Below are 23,306 nucleotides of genomic sequence, written 5' to 3' on the forward strand. Positions count from 1 at the left end.
TTATTTTATATCCTGTTTTTTGCGAGATGACCACAAAACCTGTGCAGTAGGTTGTTGTTGTTGTTGTTGTTGTTGTCGTTCCCTAGACTGTCTGTCCGAGCAGTCCTGTCTCCCCAAGGAAGGCCACAGCCGAAACTGGGTTTTCCCACAAATCCTTTATAGAGTGTATGTTGTGTTGTTTGCGTGCATGATTGTGTATAATGCAGTCTTCCATTATGTGTTGTATGGTATGGGGTGAAGTGTTACATCCTGGGCAGCTGTTCACAACACGGTCGTCCAGCCTCTTCTGGTAGCTTAGAAGTGCTGGGTGGTGACCGCATCGCAGTCTGGCCAAGTGGACTCTGTCCTTACGTGGGAGAGAGGATTCAGAAGGGTGGATATCAGGGGGTCTGGCATGCAGCAGTGTGTTGTCTTTCAGTGTGTTAATGGAGCTACGTGGGAGAGAGTTGGCTGAGTTGAGGTCTGAAGGTGTTTGGAACTGTGGGGGATGATTGGGGGGGAATGTACATGTTAACTATTGTTAGTGTTGAATTGTTGCCTGTGCGGATACGAATGGATTGGGTTTCAGTTGTGTTATCTGTGGTAGGGAGGAGCTGCTGTTTGGCCCAACTCTTGGTTGGGGGGTGGTCCCACGACGTAGACGTTGCAGCTCCAGGACCAGTATCTGTGTGTAATAACATTAAAACTACACCCATAGACCTTTAGTATCTGTGTGTAATAAAGGTCTATGGGTGTAGTTTTAATGTTTCTTGGTGTGTGTGGGTGTTCTGCTATGTAGTGTAGAGGGAGTGATGTATTTGTGCAGTAGGTACGTTTGTGTGGTTCTGAATAAGATAAGTTTTTCTATCAACTAAATTATGAAGAGACAAGAGTTTTAGGATGAAGATTATGTGCACTATTTTCCAGATCATTGAGTTGCCATTTTGTGACCACAAATAGTTACAGGTGTGTGTCAGTGTGTTTATTGCTACAATTAAAAATATATAGGAATGGTATATGTTGCTAGCTTAGAATCATTGCTGTAGGGATCTGAGACATTTGAAGTGATTCATAGATTAGATTACATACTAAGATGTGATAGATGTTACATTGAATGACAGGGATAACTTGAATGGTATAAGCAGTGAAGAAGTTGCAGCAGGGTGTGAAGGGAACCAATTAAGTATGGTTCTGAGAATTGAGAGATGAGATGGTTTGGACATATAGAGGAGAAAGGAAGAGAGGCACTTAGAGGGGTTTACAGAGTTGATGGACGATAGAATTAAGGAAGTCTGAAGAAAACTTAAAGTTTTGTTGAGAAAGCTTTTGAAATATTGAATACTATTGGAGAATATACTGTGAATAAGTTGAGATAGTAGCATTTAATCAAATGTCTAAATCCCTGGATGTGGGAAATATGACATAATAAGGATGATGGTAATAATAAATGTTCATGGCTTGCTTTTCTCTTTCTCCCTTAGAAGGGGGAAAGGACTATTGAGATATACATATATGTTCTTGAGTTGAATTAAATTGTACAGCATTAGAGTGAATAGATTTGGTAAAGTTCGTTTGAGAGATGGATTATTTGAGCTATTAGTTTTTAGCTGTATAGTATAATGGGATTGTAATGGCAAAGCTAGTTGACAAGAGACCATTTGTTCCATAACCAGACTAAATGTAGAATGATGATTATTAGATAAATGTATACCCTTCCTGTTACATTCCAGGTGCCATAAATGAGATGGTCTCAAATCCGAGATATTATGAGCGAGCAGTTTTATCTGGGATGAACCAAGGTGTACAAGCAAATGATGAGATTGAGCGAGATCTTCATCGATCTCTTCCTGAGCACCCAGCCTTCCAAAGTGATGTTGGGATTGCAGCTCTTAGAAGAGTTTTGTACGCTTATGCATGGAGGAACCCAGCCATTGGTAAATGTTTTATTTAATCTGTAATGGGACAAATGATAAGTGCTTTCAAACTTTGAATTAATGGACTTCACTTCCATTTGATGGATTTCAGATTTACCAGATTCTGTTCATAGCTGGAGAATTTTTCAGAAATGAAAATTTTGGCCATTCTTTGACATGATTATCTGTTGACATAGGAAATAACATTATTTAATCCTTCATTGTTATGCATAGTTTTAAGCATACTGCATCCTACTGAAGGGTAAGAATATGTTCTTTAATGGAATTAAGGACATGAGTATCCTAAAAATTATTATTATTATTATTATTATTTTTACATGGATGGGGTGGTGCGAGAGGTAAATGCAAGGGTAGTGGGCAAGGGATTGGAGATGGTTAAAGAAAATGGAGAAAAGTGGGAGGTGAGCCAGCTGTTGTTTGCGGACGACACTGCGCTTGTGGCAGGATCGGAGGAGGGATTGAGGAAGTTGGTGGCAGAGTTTGATGGGGTGGTGCAAGAGGTAAATGCAAGGGTAGTGGGTCAGGGATTGGAGATGGTTAAAGAAAATGGAGAAAAGTGGGAGGTGAGCCAGCTGTTGTTTGTGGACGACACTGCGCTTGTGGCAGGATCGGAGGAGGGATTGAGGAAGTTGGTGGCAGAGTTTGGGAGAGTATGTGATAGAAGAAAGCTAAAGATAAATGTGGGTAAAAGTAAGGTGATGAGATGTACAAGGGGTGAAAGTGGCAGTAGACTGGAAGTGAGCATTAAGGGAGAGCAACTGGAGGAAGTGGATAGTTTTAGATACTTGGGTGCAAATGTGGCAGGGAAAGGTGGAGTGAAAGTGGAGGTAGAATGTAGATTGAGAGAAGCGAGTAAATGCCTTGGTGGATTAAAGAGTGTAATGAGGAATAGACATTTGGGAATGGATGCTAAGAGGAGACTGTATGAAGGAGTGATTGTGCCAACAGCACTGTATGGGGCAGAAACATGGAACATAAGAGAAGGAGTTTGAATGTGTTTGAGATGAGGTGTCTGAGAAGTATGATGGGGGTTACTAGGCTAGATAGAGTGAGAAATGAGGAGGTGAGGAGGAGAACAGGGGTGGAAAAGGAGCTGGGAGATAGGGTTGATGAAAGAATATTAGGATGGTTTGGACACATGGAAAGAATGAGTGAAGAAAGACTAGTAAAAGAGGTGTGGAAGGCAGATGTGGAGGGAGTGAACATGAGGGGACGTCCTAGGATGAGGTGGATGGATGGGGTGAAGGGGGCTTTGGGGAAGAGGGGAATGTCTGTTGAGGAAAGACGGGAGAGGACAGAAGACAGGGGTGAATGGAGTATGGTTGTATATGGATGATGTGATTGCATGAGGTGGAATGGGAGGGTGGATGGGGGGTGAGGTAGTATGTGTGAGCAAAATTTGACACAGCCCGAAGGGATTTCTCCCCGTCCTCTCATTTTATGCAATGGGGGGACGGAGAGGGGGAGTCGCCGATTTAATGAAGCGGCCTTGCTGTGGATGTGCTGTGTCTTGCGACACTGCTTCTGACCTAGGGCAGTGGACAAGGTGCAGGGATGACCTGTCATTCAGGAGGTGCTAAGATAAGAGGGAGGGTGGAGGGGTGTGGAGTGTATTCAGGGATGGAATGGGTGGGAATGATTTTATGCCTTTTTCTTTTTGGCTACCCCCCTTGTAAGGGGGAAAAAGCCTTGGTATATGTATGTACAATTTTGAAAAAATTTGTGGAAAAATTATTTGAAGTATGCACAACATGCCCTGTCTGGGGTATTGGCTGCAGGTTATTGTGGGCTTAAAAGCTGCTAAGTAGCTTGCAGCTGATACTTTAGGGTCAATATGGGATACCCCTATGGACTAGAGCCACACATCATTTTGTCTGGAAGTCTCTATTTATAGAGAAATGGTGATACTTTATTATACTGTGAGTGTCCCTCTGTTATGCTGTCCCCCCAACTCTTGTTACTGTCCTGTGCCATTTCTCTGAATATTCATGTTCTCATTTCGCCAAACCCTGTGGCGGGGGAAAAGAATACTGCCACCAATTATTTCCACTTGAGTCGTATAAGGTGACAAAAATGAGACAGGGATAGGACCAGGCATCCTTCTCCCTGTTGCCCCAAAGGGGGACATTCCTAAAAAAAAGTATAGGCATAAAAGGGACTGGGAGGAGTTTTCCAACCAGTACCCTAAGTTTGAATTTGGGAGTGTAGTTGGGAGGATCTCAGGAGTGAAGAGAGGACAAGGGAGAGAAGGGATGGCTATACTAGTTAGTGAAGAGATAGGTAAGTGTGTGGGGAAGTGGAAGGAGGTTTCTTCTAGGTTAATGTGGATGAAGGTGAAACTGGGAAGGGAGATGTGGGTTTTTATAAGTGCATATGGGCCTGGTAGTGAGAAGAGTGTAGAGGAAAGAGAGGCTTTTGGATGGATTTAAATGAGTGCATAGAGGGTTTAGGGAGAAATGTCAATGTAGTGGTATTGGGAGATCTTAATGCTAGGGTAGGAAGTGTGGACTTCCAGGAAATAATTGGAGTGGAGAGTTGATGGTGAAGATGTGTCTAGAGAGTTGATGATAGCAAATATAGTGTTTAGGAAGAAAGCCAAGCATAAGTACACATGGGAGAGGGTGGTAGATCAAGGGTTAATGGACTATATAGTGGTAACCAGGAGAATAGTATGAAGAGTTAAGGGGAGAGAGTGGGGGAATATCAGGTAATTTTTTGGTGGAAGGTAAGTTGAGAGTGGAAAATAGATGGAGAAAGAGGAAAAGGACAGAAGGTAGGGAGGTGCTTAACGTGAATTGTTTAAATGAGAAAGAAAAGGAGGAGTACAAGAAACTGAGAAAGGAGTGGGAGGAAGTGAAGGATAGAATAGAACTAGGAGTGGAAGAGGAATGGGGATGGTTCAAGGATGTTTCCTGATGTTGTGTGAATATCTGTACTTTGCAACATTGGTGAGTGCATATATTCCATGTGGTCCAAGGTGTTTTAGGTGGATGTTATATTATCTTGACCACAAGTGGATGAGTGCTTGAGGTTATGGATTATGTGCTTCATCTGGCTGTCTATGGAGGGTGCATAGTTTGAGTCTGTGGGGAAGTCTTGCTTCAGAACTTGTCACCATCCTTGCCTCTATTTGGAAATGTAGCTCTGATGGGCTAATATTGTCTTTGAACTGGGTTCAAGATCTAAGATGAGAAGGAAATAAATGGGTGATGGATGAGAGCAGGATGGGTGGGAGTGGGTGCATGCCTTGGCTGGCTACCTCCCTTATAAGGGGTAAGAAGTCTTTATTATATATGTAGATAGACAATAACCATTGTCTATAGGTTAATCCACTTTTATGTAATTCATATAAAACCTTGACCAGATATTATAACCTTGACCTTGGTAGGATTGTGGAGTTCTATATGCAGTTAACATTTGTTTCAGGTTATTGCCAGGCAATGAATATCGTTGCTTCAGTTCTTCTAGTGTACTGCAGTGAGGAAGAGTCCTTCTGGCTCCTTGCTTCACTGTGTGAGCGTCTTCTGCCTGACTACTACAACACAAGGGTGGTGGGCGCTCTCATTGATCAGGGTGTCCTAGAGGACCTCATCCTGGACCACATGCCTTCTCTCCATGCTACACTTTCCAGGCTTGGAGTGATTTCCCTCATTTCCCTTTCATGGTTTCTGACATTATTTTTAAGGTATGTATGAATATTTTGTATTTATCTTGATCCTTTTAATGCAGAGGTTGTTTACCTCAATTGAAATTTTCTAGCAATAGCTGGAGTATATATTAAAGTAAAACACAATGATAGGATTAATGAAAATCAGTTCTAGGTGGGTTTAAACCTATTTTTGCAGATGGGGTCCTCTCCTAGACTATAATTTTTGTTTGCACTGATTATGCTTAAGATTGATTTCAGTAGGTTTAGTTTATTGGGCAGGATACAGGGATGACCTGTCATCCTTTGGTTTGACTACTTCCCTTGTAAGGGGGAAGAAGCCTTTGGTATATAGGTATATAGTTTCTTGTTGATTTTCACCATGAGCATGGGATTTAGACAACATAAGGAAACTCAAATCACAGTGTGCGAACATTTGAGAACCAAACTGGTCCCCTAGCCTGGCAGATAAACCATATGAGGGTCTGCCAGCTTTGAAAGAACAAAGAGAAAGAAGTGATATGATTACAGTATTCAGGTCACTAAAGAAGATAAATTACATTGACAGAAGAGATCTCTTGATCAAAGATAGGAGTGCTTTAAGAAGCTATGAGAACAAATTAAGGAAGACTACATATCTAAAGGATGTGAAGAAATGCAATTTTCCATATAGATCCATAGATACCTGGAATAGCTTAGAAAGTGATATATCCCAAGCTGGAACAATACATGAATGCAAATCTAGATATGATAATTGGAAATCAAGGATATAGACTAAGTTGGAACCATGTGTGAATTTGAGGCTAGGTATAATAAATTGGGGCGTGGGAGACGGGCATTGCTCCTTTCCATTATACTACAATTATGTAAATACTCAACTATGTTTCCACAGTATAGTTCCCAACAGCTAGGGAAACAAACATAGATAGCTTGCAAACTATATGAAATAAAACATTGAGAATAACAGGATGCATCAAAACACACCCAATAGAAGACCAGCACACAGAAACCAAAATCCTTCTTATAGAACATACATACATACATATACAAAGGCTTTCTCCCCCTTACAAGGGAGGTAGCCAAAAAGGGAAAGGCATAAAATAATTTCCACCCATTCCATCCCTGAATACACTCCACACCCCTCCACCCTCCCTCTTATCTGAGCACACTTCGTGAAAATGAAAGTACATGTTTCTGTGCATTGGCCCTCAGCTCTGCTTACCTATCTTTTTATGTCACACAAGCAGAATCAGTAGAGTGCACCAAAAAATTACACCAGGTTTATATGTCCTGAATCTACAAAAACTACTATTTAATCCCTTTTTGAGTAGTTGAGGTGAGGTTTAATATATAATCAAGTGGTGGGGGGAGTAAACCAGCTCCTGCTGTTGGATCCTCCTGTGTGAGTGTTGTCTTCCTGCATTGCCTTTGACCTAAGTGTTTCAGGGGACATGGACAAATGTCCCTTCATTCATGAGATGCTAAGGTGGTTGGTGGCAATGAAAGGGTTTTTGATGGGTTTGGGATGGGTGTAGAGTGAGTGTATACTATGCAGTCATCCTCTCTTATAAAGGTGAAAAGGCATTTTGATATGTCTGTCTATACACAAAGGCCTTAATCCCCCTTACAAGGGGATGGCCAAGACTTAATGCTAAATCTGAAGGGTGTGAACAAAACTTGATACTCCAGCTTCCAGTGTAATATTTCACTTTTTCCAGTGTCATGGCTTTTGAAGCAGCCGTTCATGTGGTTGACTGCTTCTTCTATGATGGAGCTAGAGTTATCTTCATGGTTGCTCTTGCAATTCTGGACAGGAATAAGGAAAGATTAGAAAGTAAGTATACATTTCATGCAACGTTGACAAATTGAATTTTTTTTATGTTTTGTTTATGTTTATTTAGGATGTATATAGAGAAAAAAGGGACAAATATGAATTAGTAGATTAAGAAAGATCAGTCAGTTAAATGTAGTCAGTAATGTGTATGGATGTGAATTTAGAGGGTTAGAAGATGAACAGAGGGAGTTTTGGGGAAAGATAGTATGGGTTTAGGAAAAGAGGGTGTATAGATAAAATGTTTGTAGTAAGATTGACATGCAATAAATTTTTGGCAAAGAAGGATGTCTTAGGCTGTTCATATATGGATTTGGGGAAGGTAGATGTTAGGATAGAGTAAGAAACAAGGAGATGAGGAGAAAAGCACGGGTGGAAAAGAAGTTGGGAGATAGGATTGATGAAAGAGTATTGGGATGGTTTGGACACATGAAAAGAATGAGTAAAGAAAGATTTGTAAAAGAAGTGTGGAAGGCAGAGCTGGATGGAGTGAACAGGAGGGGGCGACTGAGGATGAGATGGATGGATGGGGTGAAAGGGGCATTGAGAAAGAGGCAGATGTCTGTTGAGGAAGGAAGGAAGAAGACAGAAGATAAGGGTGAGTGGAGAATGGTTGTGTATGGATGATGCTGTGATGCATGGAAGGGGGTGGATGTGGATCACATGTTGAGCTCAGAGCTCATATATGACCAATCTATGGGTAATGCTGTGACCTTACACTCACATACACACCCAACTCCCCACCCACGAGAGTTGGAATAACAACTCGCAGCGTAGCAATAGTGCTCTGTTGTACCCTATCTGACAGCTTCTTTCTCATCTCCACATTTCTCGCCTTCACTATTCTTGTAATGTGCATCATAGTTCTCAAACATTTCACTTGAGAAACATTCAACCTCCTCCTCTTCACTAGATGTATATTTAAAGTTGTTTTGTAAAAAAGCACTTGGGAATATTATATTCATTTAGTGATATATATGTGTATGTATAATTTTGTATGCATGAGGGGATGGAGAGTGGGTGTCGCTACTTAAGTGAAGTGGCCCTGCTGTGGATGTGAAGTGTCTTGCTGCATTGCTTCCAACCCAGTCAGTGGGCAGGAAACAGAGATGACTCTTCTTCCATGTGAACTAAGATAAGAGGGAAACAAGGGTGGTGGATGGGAGTGGAACGGGTGGGAATGGGTGCATGCCTTTGACTTGGCTACCTCCTATATAAAGGGGAAGAAGGCCTTGGCATATAGATAGATGTATAATTTTTAGAATAAAGTCATAACCTTTGATTTCATATAAAAGACCAATAATTAGTACCTACAAGTGGTGGTCCTGTAAAAGGGATGTCCGGGGGAATTGTCTGCCTATCTTTAAAACCTGTCAATATCCTAACCACCATGTGGAGGTGCAGTCCCATGTGGCTGACATTTGGTCTCAGGACCAGGCCTATGGTCTCTACAACAGCTTCAATGATTTTTTCCATCTTTTCACATGAGAGCTGCCAACCAGTGATTACTCTCTTCCTACCTTTATAATCTGGTGACAGACATAGTCCCACATTAATATAACACTGACTACAGTCCAATACATCTTCCCAGAGCCACAGGAGGGCCTGAGGACCTCTGCCAGCCACTGTTTGGCTGCAGGGTTCCTCTCAATTCAGTTTGAAGCAACAATTATTGTTATTCCATATAAATTTTCCCTCTAAATTTCATAGTTTGTAAATCCAATTTAGCAAGAAATATACTGACATGTATGTCCTAAAGTGTTGAGGAAAAATGTGAAGTCAATTGACAGTGAATGTCTACTTATCAAGGTATTTATTTTTTCTACATCAGAGAACACCAATAAGTTTTGTTTCACAATGTAACTATAAGGTGTAGGTGTGATAGAGTTCCTAATTAGTGAACTATCATTCAGGTTGTAGTGATGAAGGCGAGACAATGATGGTGCTAACAGACTTCTTAGGAACTATTTCATCTCCACAGCAGACATTTAGACGAAGAAAATCACCTTCCGGCTCGCACCAGAGTGAGGCTGTTGAAGAGGTTTGTAATATTTTAGCTTTTGTTGTTATATATTTATACATTACAGAAGGGGTAATTAGCATTAGTGCAGAGCTGTGGAAGACTAAGAGGTAATGCACTTGCTATATGTGCAGAAGACCCAAGTGTATATCTCAGGATAAATATGGAAGTGAATACTGGCAATAAGGCTTTGAACATACATGTAGTTACACCCTGCCAGGCATGCCTGATGTCTTATTCAAACAACACAAATGAAATGAATGCAACACCTTCCTATTCCATGTACACACTGCCTTTACAGAAAAACTCTCCGTAAATCCACCCAGACCAGGGTATGTCTGGATAAAGGCTGGCCATGTTATTGTGGTAGAAAAGAACTGGCCAACAGCCCTAGGGTCTATCATAAGTTCACCTGTGGGGGTTGTCTACCATACAGAGTGATAAGTTTTAATAAAATAAGACAACTAACCACTGAAATTATATATCATACTCAAATAAATTACCATATATTTCATTGGATAAGGCAAGGCCCAAATTTCAATTTAAATATCATGTTTTTAACTCGTGTTGTCAGCATAAGGTGATCCCAAGCTATCAAACCATCTGTGATAATGTTTAGGTTAGTGAGCACCAAAAGATCACTGTCATGATAGATCAATACAGTGAATTAAATACTTGAGTGAATTACCAGTAGTAAAGTAATAGTTAATGTTCCTCTTTGCAAGGGAAAAGGGGACAAGTGTGAATGTAGTAGTTTATGAGGGATTAGCTTGTTAAGTGTAGTTGGGAAGGCTTATGGGAGGATCTTGATTGAGAGGATTAGGAGAGGAACAAAAGGAGTAATTGGTGAGGAACAGTGTGGATTTAGGACAGGTAGAGGTTGTGTAGATCAGATCTTTGTAGTAAGACAGATATGTGAGAAAGCTATAGGAAAGGGGAAGGATGTTTTTTGGGCTTTTATGGATCTGGAAAAGGCTTATGATAGGGTAGACAGGAAGGCACTGTGGGAGGTTATGCAGATATACGGGATAGGAGGAAAGCTTCTGGGAGCTGTCAAGAGTTTTTATGAGAGTAGTAGAGCTTGTGTCAGGATTGGAAATGGAGAGAGTGAGTGGTTCGAGGTAAAGGTGGGACTTCGTCAAGGATGCGTTATGTCGCCCTGGCTGTTCAACTTATACATGGATGGGGTGGTGCGAGAGGTAAATGCAAGGGTAGTGGGCAAGGGATTGGAGATGGTTAAAGAAAATGGAGAAAAGTGGGAGGTGAGCCAGCTGTTGTTTGCGGACGACACTGCACTTGTGGCAGGATCGGAGGAGGGATTGAGGAAGTTGGTGGCAGAGTTTGGGAGAGTATGTGATAGAAGAAAGCTAAAGATAAATGTGGGTAAAAGCAAGGTGATGAGATGTACAAGGGGTGAAAGTGGCAGTAGACTGGAAGTGAGTATTAAGGGAGAGCAACTGGAGGAAGTGGATAGTTTTAGATACTTGGGTGCAAATGTGGCAGGGAAAGGTGGAGTGAAAGTGGAGGTAGAATGTAGATTGAGAGAAGCGAGTAAATGCCTTGGTGGATTAAAGAGTGTAATGAGGAATAGACACTTGGGAATGGATGCTAAGAGGAGACTGTATGAAGGAGTGATTGTGCCAACAGCACTGTATGGAGCAGAAACATGGAACATAAGAGAGGAAGAGAGAAGGAGTTTGAATGTGTTTGAGATGAGGTGTCTGAGAAGTATGATGGGGGTTACTAGGCTAGATAGAGTGAGAAATGAGGAGGTGAGGAGGAGAACAGGGGTGGAAAAGGAGCTGGGAGATAGGGTTGATGAAAGAATATTAGGATGGTTTGGACACATGGAAAGAATGAGTGAAGAAAGACTAGTAAAAGAGGTATGGAAGGCAGATGTGGAGGGAGTGAACATGAAGGGACGTCCTAGGATGAGGTGGATGGATGGGGTGAAGGGGGCTTTGGGGAAGAGGGGAATGTCTGTTGAGGAAGGACGGGAGAGGACAGAAGACAGGGGTGAATGGAGAATGGTTGTATATGGATGATGATGTGATTGCATGAGGTGGAATGGGCAGGGGGATGGGGGGTGAGGTAGTATGTGTGAGCAAATTTTGACGCAGCCCGAAGGGATTTCTCCCCATCCTCTCCTTTTATGCAATGGGGGGATGGAGAGGGGGAGTCGCCGATTTAATGAAGCGGCCTTGCTGTGGATGTGCTGTGTCTTGCGACACTGCTTCTTACCCAGGGCAGTGGATAAGGTGCAGGGATGACCCGTCATTCAGGAGGTGCTCAGATGGGAGGGAGGGTGGAGGGGTGTGGAGTGTATTCAGGGATGGAATGGGTGGGAATGATTTTATGCCTTTTTCTTTTTGGCTACCTCCCTTGTAAGGGGGAAAAAGCCTTGGTATATGTATGTATGTATGTATTTACCTGTTTGAGTTGTCCCTATGTTATCAGTGAGGTATGTAATAGTAGTATAATAAAGTTGTTGAATGACTTATTTCCATATACATTTCCTGTGGTGCTTGCCTTCAATGCTTGGTCACCATCTCTGGTAGGCTTTACCAGTATGATTTTAGTCAGGAGTTCACCATACTCATAAATTAAAAAGGTGTCACAAGATGAAGCATGGGGTTTATGGAACCAATGAAGTGGTATTTTGAGTAGAATTCTAAGGTCATTGTGTTAATATCATGCTTGTTGCCCCCCTTTCAAATGAATTTTTGGATGCCTTAAATATTATGTTATCTACATAGATATGGTACATATCAGATTAAAAGGAAAAAGATAGGTGGAATGAAGCACATGAGAAGTTTTTGGTAAAATGTAATGATATCTTTTAGGTTTTTATGGATTTGGAGAAAGTGTATGACAGGATTGACAGAAAAGCCTTATGGGATATTTTGTAGATGAGTGAGATGGGTGAAGTCTGTTGAAGGTGGTAAAAAGTTTTTATGTGAGTAGTAGAGCAACCCAAAGGGATTTCTCCTTATTTTCTAAATTTTCCACATGAGGAAATGAGTAGGGAGGGTCACCACGTAAGTGAAATGGCCCAACTGTGGATATACTGTGTCTTAAAGACTGGATTGCTTCTGACCTGGGCTGTGGGCAGGAAATAGGGATGACCCTTTATCCACAAGGAGTTTAGATGAGAGGGAGGAAAGGGTGATGGATGGGAGTGAAATGGGTGGGAGTGGGTGCATGCCTTGACTGGCCATCCCCTTTATGAGTGGGAAGAAGCCCTTGGTATATAGATAGGTAGTAGAGTGTGTGTCAAAGTAGGGGAGGGAGAGAGTGAAAGGCTTGAGGTGAAAGTTGTACTGCAGCACGGTAATGTAATGTCACCATGGTTTATCAACATTTAACTAGATATAATGATACATACATACCTATACCAAAGGCTTTTTCCCCCTTACACAGGGGGGGGTAGCCAAAAAAAAAAAAGGCATATAGTGATATGGGAGGTAAATGGAAGGGTGATGAACAGGGGTTTGGAGCTGGTAAGTGAGAGTGGGAGGAAGTGGGTGATGAGCTAATGACTGAGTTGGAGGAGAGATAGAAGGAGTTAGTTGTGGAGATTAGGAAAGTATATGAAAAGAGGAACCTGAAAGTAAATTTGGGGAAAAGTAAATTTATGAAGTAAACAAAGGGAGAGGGTGGCAGTGAGCTGGAGTTAAGTTTAAAAGGAGAGGCTGGAAGAAGTGGAGAGCTTTTAAGTACTTAGGGTCACATATAGCAGGGAATGGAGGAGTTGGGTTGGAGGTGCTTTATAGAGTAAGGGGAGCAAGTAAATATCTGAGAGAATGGAAAGTGTCATGAGAAATAGAAATCTGGGGATGAACACAAAGAGAAGACTGTAAGAAGGGGTGATTGTGCCATTGACAGTATATAGAGCAGACTTGAAATTTAAAGGATGCACAAAGGAAGAGCTTAAATGTGTTTGAGGTGAATTGTTAAAGAATTATAGTTGAGGTTGCAAGGATGGATAGAATGAGAAAAGAATAGGTGAGGCAGAGATTGGGGATGAAAAGAATGCTGACAAATAGGATTGATCAGAGAATATTGGGATGGTGTGGGTATATGGAAAGAATGAGTGAAGAAAGACCAGCAAAATGAGTATGGAAGGCAGAGATGGATGGAGTAAACTTGAGAAGAAGACCAAGAATGAGATGGATGGATGGGATGAAAGGGGCATTGGGTGCAAGAGGAATGTCTGTCAAGCTGGGAAGGTGTAGGTGTAGAGACATGTAAATGGAGAGTGTCAATGGTTGAGAAAATAATGCTTCCCAAAGGAGTTTCTTCACATCAGATCTGTAAATCCATGTGTGGATGAAGGGGGAAGGATTGCTATGTAATGAAATGGTGGAAGTAAACCAAATAAGGCTGTCAAGTCCTGCTGTGGAGGTGCTGTGTCATGCTACAGTACCTCTAATCCAAACAGTGAGTGGGGAATAGGAGCTTAGATAGAAGTGACAAGAAATGGGTTTTGGATAGGTGTAGGATGGGTGAGGGTTAGGTGTGTGCTTTGACTAAGTTATGTCTGGAAGGGGGCCTTTTGGTATGTGTGTATGTTACCTGCTGAAATATATGGCACTTTCTGTACACTAGTACAGGATCTGAAGTCCTAATTTAATTTTAACATTGGTCTTTTGAATTTTATCTCCAATTGATTAAACAGGGGCCAATGATAGATACATAATGGTCCTGCAAGATGGATTGTGAAGCTGCCCATTTTCAAAACCCATCTACCCCATAAATTCCATAAGGAGGAGCATCCTTGAGGGTCTGGTACTCAGTCCCCGACTGGGCCCAGGGTCTTTCTATCAATTTTTCTGATATTTCTTATACCTTTTCACATTGAGAACTGACACTGGCAACTGCTCCCATCTATTATTTGCAGCCATTGACATAGAAACACTTCCATACCAATACAACACAGAGAACAGCCCAAAGTATCTTCCTGGAGAGATCTGTATAAAGGCCTGAGGACTGTCTGCAAACAGTTCTTGAGAACCACACTTGGCTATATTGACAGGAGCTAGTTTAGCAGCTGCTAGTGCTAGCTGCAAATTAACTTTGCCTGGCAAACAAGTGTTGACACTAGCATAGTTTGGTGGCAAGTTTACTAACTTTCAATAGACATTGGGAAAGTAGAGAAGTAGTTTATAAGTTGTTAGCACTAGCAGCTACTAAACTAGCCCTGTGTCAGTGAGGTTTGTCCTTCCATATCATGGTTTCCTAGGGTCAAGAAAACATAGACACCTTACAAACTACAAAATAAAGCATTGAGAGTAATAACAGCAAAAAAAAATGCACTAGTAGCATGCTACTCATAACATCTACAACCAACCACCAGCACCATACAACACGTCATTCAGAAACACATTCACACTTGGATTACAGAACAAGCACCATAAGACTGACCCACAAAAAAGACGCAAGAATCACATTAGCATGACTGTGTTCAGGCTTTCATCCAGCACTAAGAGAATACCATTTTTAAGATAGACCTGACCACAAGAGATAAACTGCCCCAGATGCAGTCATCACACAAAAGACGTCAAATACCCAATCATACTCTGCCCTACCGTAGCCATACCCAGACAACACATTATTTCTTCATTGAGTGACTTGTTTGTCAGTCTGGTGGCTGTTGCTAGTTACCTGGGAACTGTGTCTTCTGCAAGATAAATCTGGTCAATGGATTGATTGATTGATTGTTGAACTAATTGATGAGGCCTTCAAGGATTATGGCTTCATCAACTATGAAATCTATCAAATGCTTGTTTCATACTTGTAAAACAAGAAGCAGGTACATACATATTCCAAGGGATTTTTCCTCCTTACCAGGGAGGTAGCCAAAGAAGCAGGTAAAATTGATAAATACTGGGCCATGTGTGGTTAAAACTTCCATTTGTTAAGATTGGAATTGTGTAATTAGCTGCAGTTTGTGTTGTTTCTATGTAATTATAAGTGCAATTGTACAAGTGTATAGATTTGTAATTCAGAGTAGAAATCTACCCCACAGCTGGATGATGTGAGCATTGTTGAACTAATTGATGAGGCCTATAAGGGTTTTGGCTTCATCACCAACTATGCAATTGAACATCTTCGGGTGAAGCATCGTCTGAGAGTTGTGCAGTCCCTGGAAGACACAGTCATGAGGAACACCCTTAGGAGTGTTGAAGGGAAGAGCACACTCAAAGAACAGGATCTCAAGGTGAGAAGAAATAGTCATCACAGTGATAGTGTGTTAAAACTGGTTCATGTATTTACCTAACTGTAATTTATAGGAAAAAAGCTATACTCATGTGATCCCATTTCTTTGTCTCCATTTGTCATACTTGGCTTTCAATTAATTAATGTTTGGTTTTATTATTGGCTCTTTTAAGTTCTTGTAAAGAACTTGGAAAGGATGTGTGAAGAAAGATTAGTAAAAGAGGTGTGGAAGGCAGAGGTGGAGGGAGTGAACTTGAGGGCACAGCAGAGGATGAGATGGGTGAATGGGGTGAAAAGGGCATTGAGGAAGAGGGTAATGTCTGTTGAGCAAGGAAGGGTGAAGGCAGGAGATAGGGATGAGTGGAGAATAGTTGTGTATAGATGAGACTATGATGTAAGTAAGGGAGGGGGTGGGGGATGGGGAGGTAGGGAGTGATTATGTATGAAAGATATTTTGATGTAGCCTGAAGGGATTTTCCCCTGTCAGCTATTTTTCTGCATGAAGGGGTGGAGACGGAATGTTGCTGATTAAGTGAAGCAGCCTTGCTGTGGATGTGCTGTGTCTTGGTGCATTGCTTCTGACCCAGGGCAGTGGGCAGAATATAAGGATGTCATCCACAAGGAGCTAAGATGAGAGGGAAGAAAGGGTGGTGGATGGGAATGGAATGAGTGTGAGTGGAATGGGTGGGAGGAGAAAGATACAGCTAGGGTCCCCATATTCTGCCCCGTATACTTATTTTTTATTTATTTATTTATTTATTTATTTATTATTATTATTTTTTTTGGAAGCTCGCTGGCTGAGCGGGTTAGGGAGCGTTACTTGCGGTGAAGGTCGAGGGGATGGTGGTTCGAATCCTGCCACCAGCAAAGTTGAACCAAGGGCATGGTTCATTAAATTCCATGCTACAAAGCCCTCTGTGAGGGGCACCATCCTAGCCTTCCGATAGGGGGGAGTTTGTGACGTTAAACCATATCATCATCAACACTTACTTTTTACAACATTTCTGGGGACATGGTGTCTGAGTTCATATTCCTTACTGTAGGGGTATAAGAAGAGTTTGAGTCCTAAGAATGATGAATAGAGATTTAAAGAGGACAGTAGAAATGAAAGTAAATATAAAAATATAAACCAACATTCTTGTGTTAGTAGAGGTTTGCTCCAAATGTAGAAAAATGCTACATGACTTATCTGTAGATTGCCTCCGAAGTAATTGAAATATTGACTACATGTAACTATGCAGCCAGTATCATAGTACGAGGCTGCTAAATGCGTACTGAATGTTTTTCCTTTTTTTCAGGAATTAGTGATCTACATCCGTGGTGAGCAGATTCTTGGGGGTGAAGATAAGGAGGTACGGCAGAGAGGGAACATGGGAAATCCATTAAACCAGGATGGCTACCTGGTTAGCTTCGAGACGTACAGGAACCTCTTCATGGCACTTGTGCCCTGGAGTAAAGGGGATCGTGCCTTGGATATCTGCACAAGCACATTTTATGTATGTTTTATACAGGTGTTACTGCATGACTTTATTCTTATATAGTCAAAACATATGGGTGTGGGATGTGTCTAGGTTGGGTGCATGCCTTGGCTGGCTACCTTCCTTGTGAGTGAAAAGCCTTTTGATATATAGATAGATTATTGCATGAAAGAAAAGTAAATGGGAAGCAGTGGAATGGAGATGATTGAGGACTATAATTGGGGTAATGAATGGTAAAAAGTAAGAATTGATAAGATGCATGAATGAAGTGGGGTACAGATGAGATTTGAAGGTGACTGCTCCCCTCAAGCTACTTTTATCTAGGAAAACTTGCAACAGCCTTCTGGCTGGACAAGTCACTTATAGAAGAGATATTGTGTTGTTCAATGAAATGTAAAACAACTCTTAAGGGGGTTGACTCTCATTTCGGTGATTTGCTCGATCGGATTATGCATTTCCGGTCCTCCCAACCTTATTTTTTTATGTAAGACAATGGAAATTTAACACAATGTGCAGGGAAATGGGATGCATCTGTGACAGAATTTTCATTGAAATCCATTGAGAAATTTTTACTCAACAGACGATTTACTTGCAATTTTGAGTTATTTTTTAAATAACGTTTATTTTTCCAAAAGTATGAGGAGAATAATAATTTCTTTTGGTGTACAGTTAGTAGACATCCAAATGTACCTAAACTAGTATACTCGTAATTATAAGTGAAAAAGAAAGTCAGCCTTACAGCAAATTATAAAAAAGAAAAAAACATAAAATCACAACTTTAAAAAATTGTCAAAAATATATATCAAGTAGGTTAAGAATGAATTTACTAGTTTTGTTAGATATAAGTATCACGATCATTTTCCAACAAGATCAAAATTGCTCATTTACACACGAAGTTATAGTTACTTTTGTGCGAAAAGCTAGTTTTGAGAAAATAGCATTTTTATGTTTATATATTCACTACTCCATAAAAGTACCTCCAAAGAGTATCAAATGCACATATCTACTTATATAATCCTTTGACCATTTCTTGGAAGTAAGCAGCAGATGTTCATTACATTTCTTTTGTACCCATGCCAGCTGAGAATCGTGACAATCCTAACCTTCCATATCCTTCACATAATGAATGGTACACATGCATTACAATCCCTTTGCTAAGGTGAGTATTCTTGCACTTCTCAGGTTCAGAATGGAGCAAAATACTTCGGCAACTATCACATCTGACATATTTAGTTATGGAGTAGTGAATCTATAAACAAGAAATGTATAAAACAGGATACAGCACGTGGAGAAATGACGCACGCATACGCTGAACCCTTTTTCGATCGCACTGAGTGTGGTGACTACTGCCCAAGCTATCGTACAGCAATATCAGAGTATAAAGTTCTCAAAAACAACAACAAAAAATGACAAAATACAAGGAAAACAAACCATAGCAAAGAAAGGGGCGTGGCTGATGGGCGGACCTTTAAATTTCTGGCCCTTTAAACCCGCCATTACCTGAGAAGGGTGGCGTTATACGTCTGGAAACCAGTCCCGCGGTGTTCAGGGACACCACACCAGTTCACACACGAAGTTTGACAAAATTGAATATTTTTCACCGAAATGAGAGGCAACCCCCTTAACACTTGGTTTATTTGCCTAAAGAAGCAGTGGTTAGCATTTTTCTTTGAATCAAGAAAAACACAACCCCTCCTTTCTTAATATTTTTGGGTCAATTGTGTACATATAGATATGCATAAATACAAAAAGGCCTTTTGGCCCCTGATAAGAAGGGCGCCTAGATCAAAGCATTCACCCATCCCACACCCATTCATTGCCTTATCCATCTTATCAATTATATATCTATATACCAAGTGTAGATTGAAAGAAGCAAGTTAGTGCCTTGGGGGATTAAAAAGTGCAGTGAGAAATAGACATTTGAGAATGGATGCTAAGAGGAGGGTGTATGAAGGGGTGATTATGCCAACAACATTATATGGGGTAGAGACATGGAACATAAGAGAGAAAGAGTTTAAATGTGTTTGAGACAAAATGTCTGAGAATTGTGGTAGGGATTATGAAGTTGGATAGAGTAAGAAACAAGGAGGTGAGGAGGAGAGTTGGGTTGGAAAAAGAGATGGCAGATAGGATTGATGAAAAAATATTGGGATGATTTGGACACATGGAAAGAATGAGTGAAGAAAGATTAGTTAAAGAGTTGTGGAAAGCAGGGGTGGATAGAGTGAACTTGAGGGAATGACTGAGGATGAAATAGATGGATAGGGTGAACGGGGCGTGGAGCAATGAAGGGAGAAAGCGGGAGATAGGGGTGAGTGGAGAATGGCGGCATACTGATGATACTTGCCAATTATAATTGTATATAATTAAAAAAAAAATTGAATTATATGAATAACAAATGATAGCAAACTGCACAATTATTATAATTCATTATTCAATTTTAGTATGATTTTGATGATCTTCAGGGTACATGCCTGATAAACTGGGATTTCTAGTAATCTTGGAGGTCAAAGGCTTCTGTATTTTGTATTAAAAGACTCTCACTGTATTATGGTTAATGCCAAATGATCTTAATTAGATTTGGGGGGCTTCATTAGAGGGAGAAAGATAAGTTGTTGCTGGTACAAAAATTATTTCTCTCGTGACATTATTCATTCTGACAGATGCTGGATATTGATGGAACACATCAGCTAACATTCCGCAATGTTGCCTGGATTCTTGGTGTATTATGTGGGCGGGACTTCACACGAAAACTTCGCCTTTTCTTCTATATACACCTCTTTTACCCACCAGAGATGGAAGACCCATTGGGCAGTACAAAAGGTTAGTTTGTATTTTCTCATTGTTTAGCCCTAGTTAATTTGTTTTGGTTCCCACTAGGTGATTTTATTCAGCCAAGAAAACCTACATAGTGAGAAGGTTAAGTCTCCCAGTTAATCTTTTCGTTGCCATTAGTTTTTGTTAATATTTTCAGGCTATCACTGGGCAGTTTTATTTAGCTGAGCAAAACCCCATGTATAGTGGATGGGTTAATTAATTTGTAGTATTTTGAGAGGTATTGCAGATATATGGGATAGGAGTAAAGCTTGCAAGAGCAGTCAAGAGTTTTAACGAGAATAGTAAACAACCCCAGAAGCAATCTACAATTCAACTAGTTCACACATGACCTCCCCACACTATACCCAGTGTACAACACCAAAACTATTTCATATGATGACCTACATACATACACCAAAAGGCCTTTTACTCCATGTAAGGAGGGTGGCTCCATCAGAGCATACAACCTCCTATTCCCATCTCACATCTGTCTTAAAGTTTATTCATTCCTCCCCTATCTTAGCTCCTCATAGATGAAAAGTCATCTCTTCCCCACCACACTGCTTGGGTAAGACGCAATGAATGAAATCACAGCACCACCACAGTTGTTGTTGTCGTTCCCTAGACTGTCTGTCCACCACAGTAGAGTCCAGCAGTTGTTTTAATTGGTCCAAGACTGGAATATACATATGTGATATGGTCCCTGAACAGAGTGAAAGATATAAGCAAGATTAATACAAAGGGCAGTAACCAAATTGGTTGCCAGCCTGGCTTAGCCATATGAGGAGAGACTAAAAGCTCAAAGAGAAAGAGATTACTTGATTATGTTGTTCAGATCACTGAAAGGTGTGGATTATTTTGACAGAGATTGCCTCTTGATTAGGTATGGAAAGGCTTCATGAGATCATGGAAAAACTTTCATACAGAGTCATAAACACTTGGAATAACCTAGAAGGTATGATACATACATATACCAAAGGCTTTTTCGCCCTTACAAGGGGATATGATAGTTGGAGAATAGGGTGTTACAGCCCAAAATGGAAGTGTACATGAATTCAAATCAATTACAATAATTGGAGAGCATGAGACAGGATCCCTTATAAAAGCATTGCTCCAATCCTGTACTTTATGATTAGGCAAATGCCAGTGTGAAAACTTTTAACCACCTTGAAATATGTACAGAAATTTTGTCAAAAGTCAGGAAAAGTCTCAGGAATTGTGAAAGGTTAACCCCTTCACTCCGGGCCAAAATCTCGTGGGCAGCATTAGCTGCCAGACGTGCGATGTTGCGTCATAATACTCGCATTATAAAAAATATAGTCACCGCTGTATTGCTCGTTCTCTCTTTCACCCGTGAATTTTGATAACCATAGAAAATATGATGAAGCCAGTTTACAGAGTATGGGGGTCACTCAGGTACAACGACAATAGATATAATCAAGACACCGACATCGGCATCCTTGCGTACCCACTTGCTCCTCATGACGCCTACGTAGGCGTCATCGTATTGAAGGGGTTAAGAACAAGTTCATAATGTCCAGCTAGTTATGAAGCATTAAAAAGTCATTTGTGTATGTACATTCAGGTGAATACTCACAGAAAATATAGAAATTTGTCTTTTGGGACATTACTCCTGTTGATTACAAAACAAGTCGTCTAGAGAAGCCTTGAAGTTTAAGAAGATGGCTGAATATATTATTAAAAGATTGTATTTTGTTTTGTGTTAAATAATTCAGAGGGAACTCTTTTGATAGGAAAAAAATCAGACACTGAAGAGGAGGTAGAAGAGGAGGCTGCTGTTGAGGCTGAGGAATACTTTGATGGTCTAGAGGAGGAGTCTCCCAGCAGATCTACACATATGGAGAGCAGACATCAAGTAGATGGAGGTAAGTTAGGAATTAGTGATATGAAAAGTCAAGAAGGAAATTGGAGTAGATTTTTGTTTCCCAGATTATCCTTGTTTTTGTTCTGAGTCTGAATAAAGTAAATAGAATTATTACACATGAAAAGAAAAGGGCTACTGGTTTATTTATATAGAAATATCTGTGTATATGTATATCAATATTTGCTAGTAATGTTTCATTTCACTTTTTCATCTATCAAAATAACCGCGTGAGGACGGAGCCTCTATTTGTATGATGTTTTGCACGTTAAAGCTTTATCAAGTACGCTGTAACAAGTGAAACATACAGATAAAGGCTCACTTGGTGTTTATCTTTATAAACTTGTTGGCAACTGCCAATTTCATACACATTTTTTCATCAACATGAACACAACATACACCTAGCACTGTTACAGGAAACTGACCTAACACCAAATCCACACTACCCATCTTCAGTTACATTACATTTCACAAGTGCCACCAACAGAACTCAACAAAAATGCTACACCAGGTGCATATTACTCAAACTCCTACAACAGCCTACCACCTATAACACAGAAAATATCCACACAAAAACACTTACACAATTGGAATACTAAACAAGCACTTTTAGCTGCCAAACTCAGTACTCCAACAACAACCCCCATACTTAAGCCTAGCAGAAAAATCCCTCCCACATCTGACGAGAACCACATGAGCACACCTACACTCATGATACCTTCACCTAGGCCATAGATTCAAACTGCCCCAGATGCAGTCGCCACACAGAGAACACAGAATGCCTAATATTACAATGCCCCACACTAACAATTCCCAGACAACAACACATTATATCATCCCGAGTGACATATGGTCCTGCCCAGAGGGAGTTACCAGTTACCTGAAGGCCATGGACCTTCTGAATCACTGAATGCACAATCAGGGAAGACAACACTCAACACAAAGGTACATTCATATTTCTAATACAACAGCTTACCCTTCTCCAACAAAACAGAAGAAACTAAACAAGTACTAAAAGACAATGGACAACATGTGAGAATATTGGTGTTAAGTTCTGGTTTATAAGTTGGAGATCACTCATGAAGAGAAAGATTGAACATTTATAGTAATTGGTAAAAATTGGTAATAATACACAGAAGAAATGGAAGACTTGGAGTACTTTGCCACAGATAAACAGAACAGTAGAAAAGATTGCAGTGACCAATTAGAAGATTAGTAAGAAATATACTCCATGAGGTTGAAAGGGAAACTACAACCCCAGCTGCACACCAAAGATAGCAACACTAGAAAAAAGGGTGGAAAAAAAAATTTGCAAAACAAGGAAAAGAACTGCTACAACCAAACAGATATCACAAAACAAGTAAACAAGAAGGAAACGAAAAAATACAAAAATACAATAGATGGGAAAACAACAATCAAATGTGAAAAGTAAAAACCATGAAAAACTAGAAAATTAACCCACCCCCTATACATGTATCATTGGAGTATCCCAAAGAAAAA

General features: G+C 40.5%; 1 protein-coding gene across 3 annotated transcripts in view; it reads left to right on the top strand.

The window, feature by feature from the left end:
* Tbc1d8-9 (TBC1 domain family member 8/9) overlaps positions 1-23,306 on the top strand; it is a 57,712-nt gene that overhangs the window by 24,425 nt on the left and 9,981 nt on the right. Inside the window, exons 14-21 of one of the 3 annotated variants that reach the window (XM_076212505.1) lie at positions 1,710-1,913; positions 5,340-5,598; positions 7,278-7,393; positions 9,304-9,431; positions 15,424-15,630; positions 16,928-17,125; positions 19,771-19,930; positions 21,679-21,810. In XM_076212505.1, coding sequence (XP_076068620.1) covers positions 1,710-1,913; positions 5,340-5,598; positions 7,278-7,393; positions 9,304-9,431; positions 15,424-15,630; positions 16,928-17,125; positions 19,771-19,930; positions 21,679-21,810 — 1,404 coding nt within the window. The remainder of the gene's footprint in view (positions 1-1,709; positions 1,914-5,339; positions 5,599-7,277; positions 7,394-9,303; positions 9,432-15,423; positions 15,631-16,927; positions 17,126-19,770; positions 19,931-21,678; positions 21,811-23,306) is intronic. The other 2 variants (XM_076212506.1, XM_076212507.1) reach the window with 2 other exon arrangements.

The sequence above is a fragment of the Oratosquilla oratoria genome, chromosome 30 (genome assembly GCF_046742065.1).
Source record: "Oratosquilla oratoria isolate Oo_2021 chromosome 30, ASM4674206v1, whole genome shotgun sequence".
In the NCBI taxonomy this organism is placed as follows: domain Eukaryota; kingdom Metazoa; phylum Arthropoda; class Malacostraca; order Stomatopoda; family Squillidae; genus Oratosquilla; species Oratosquilla oratoria.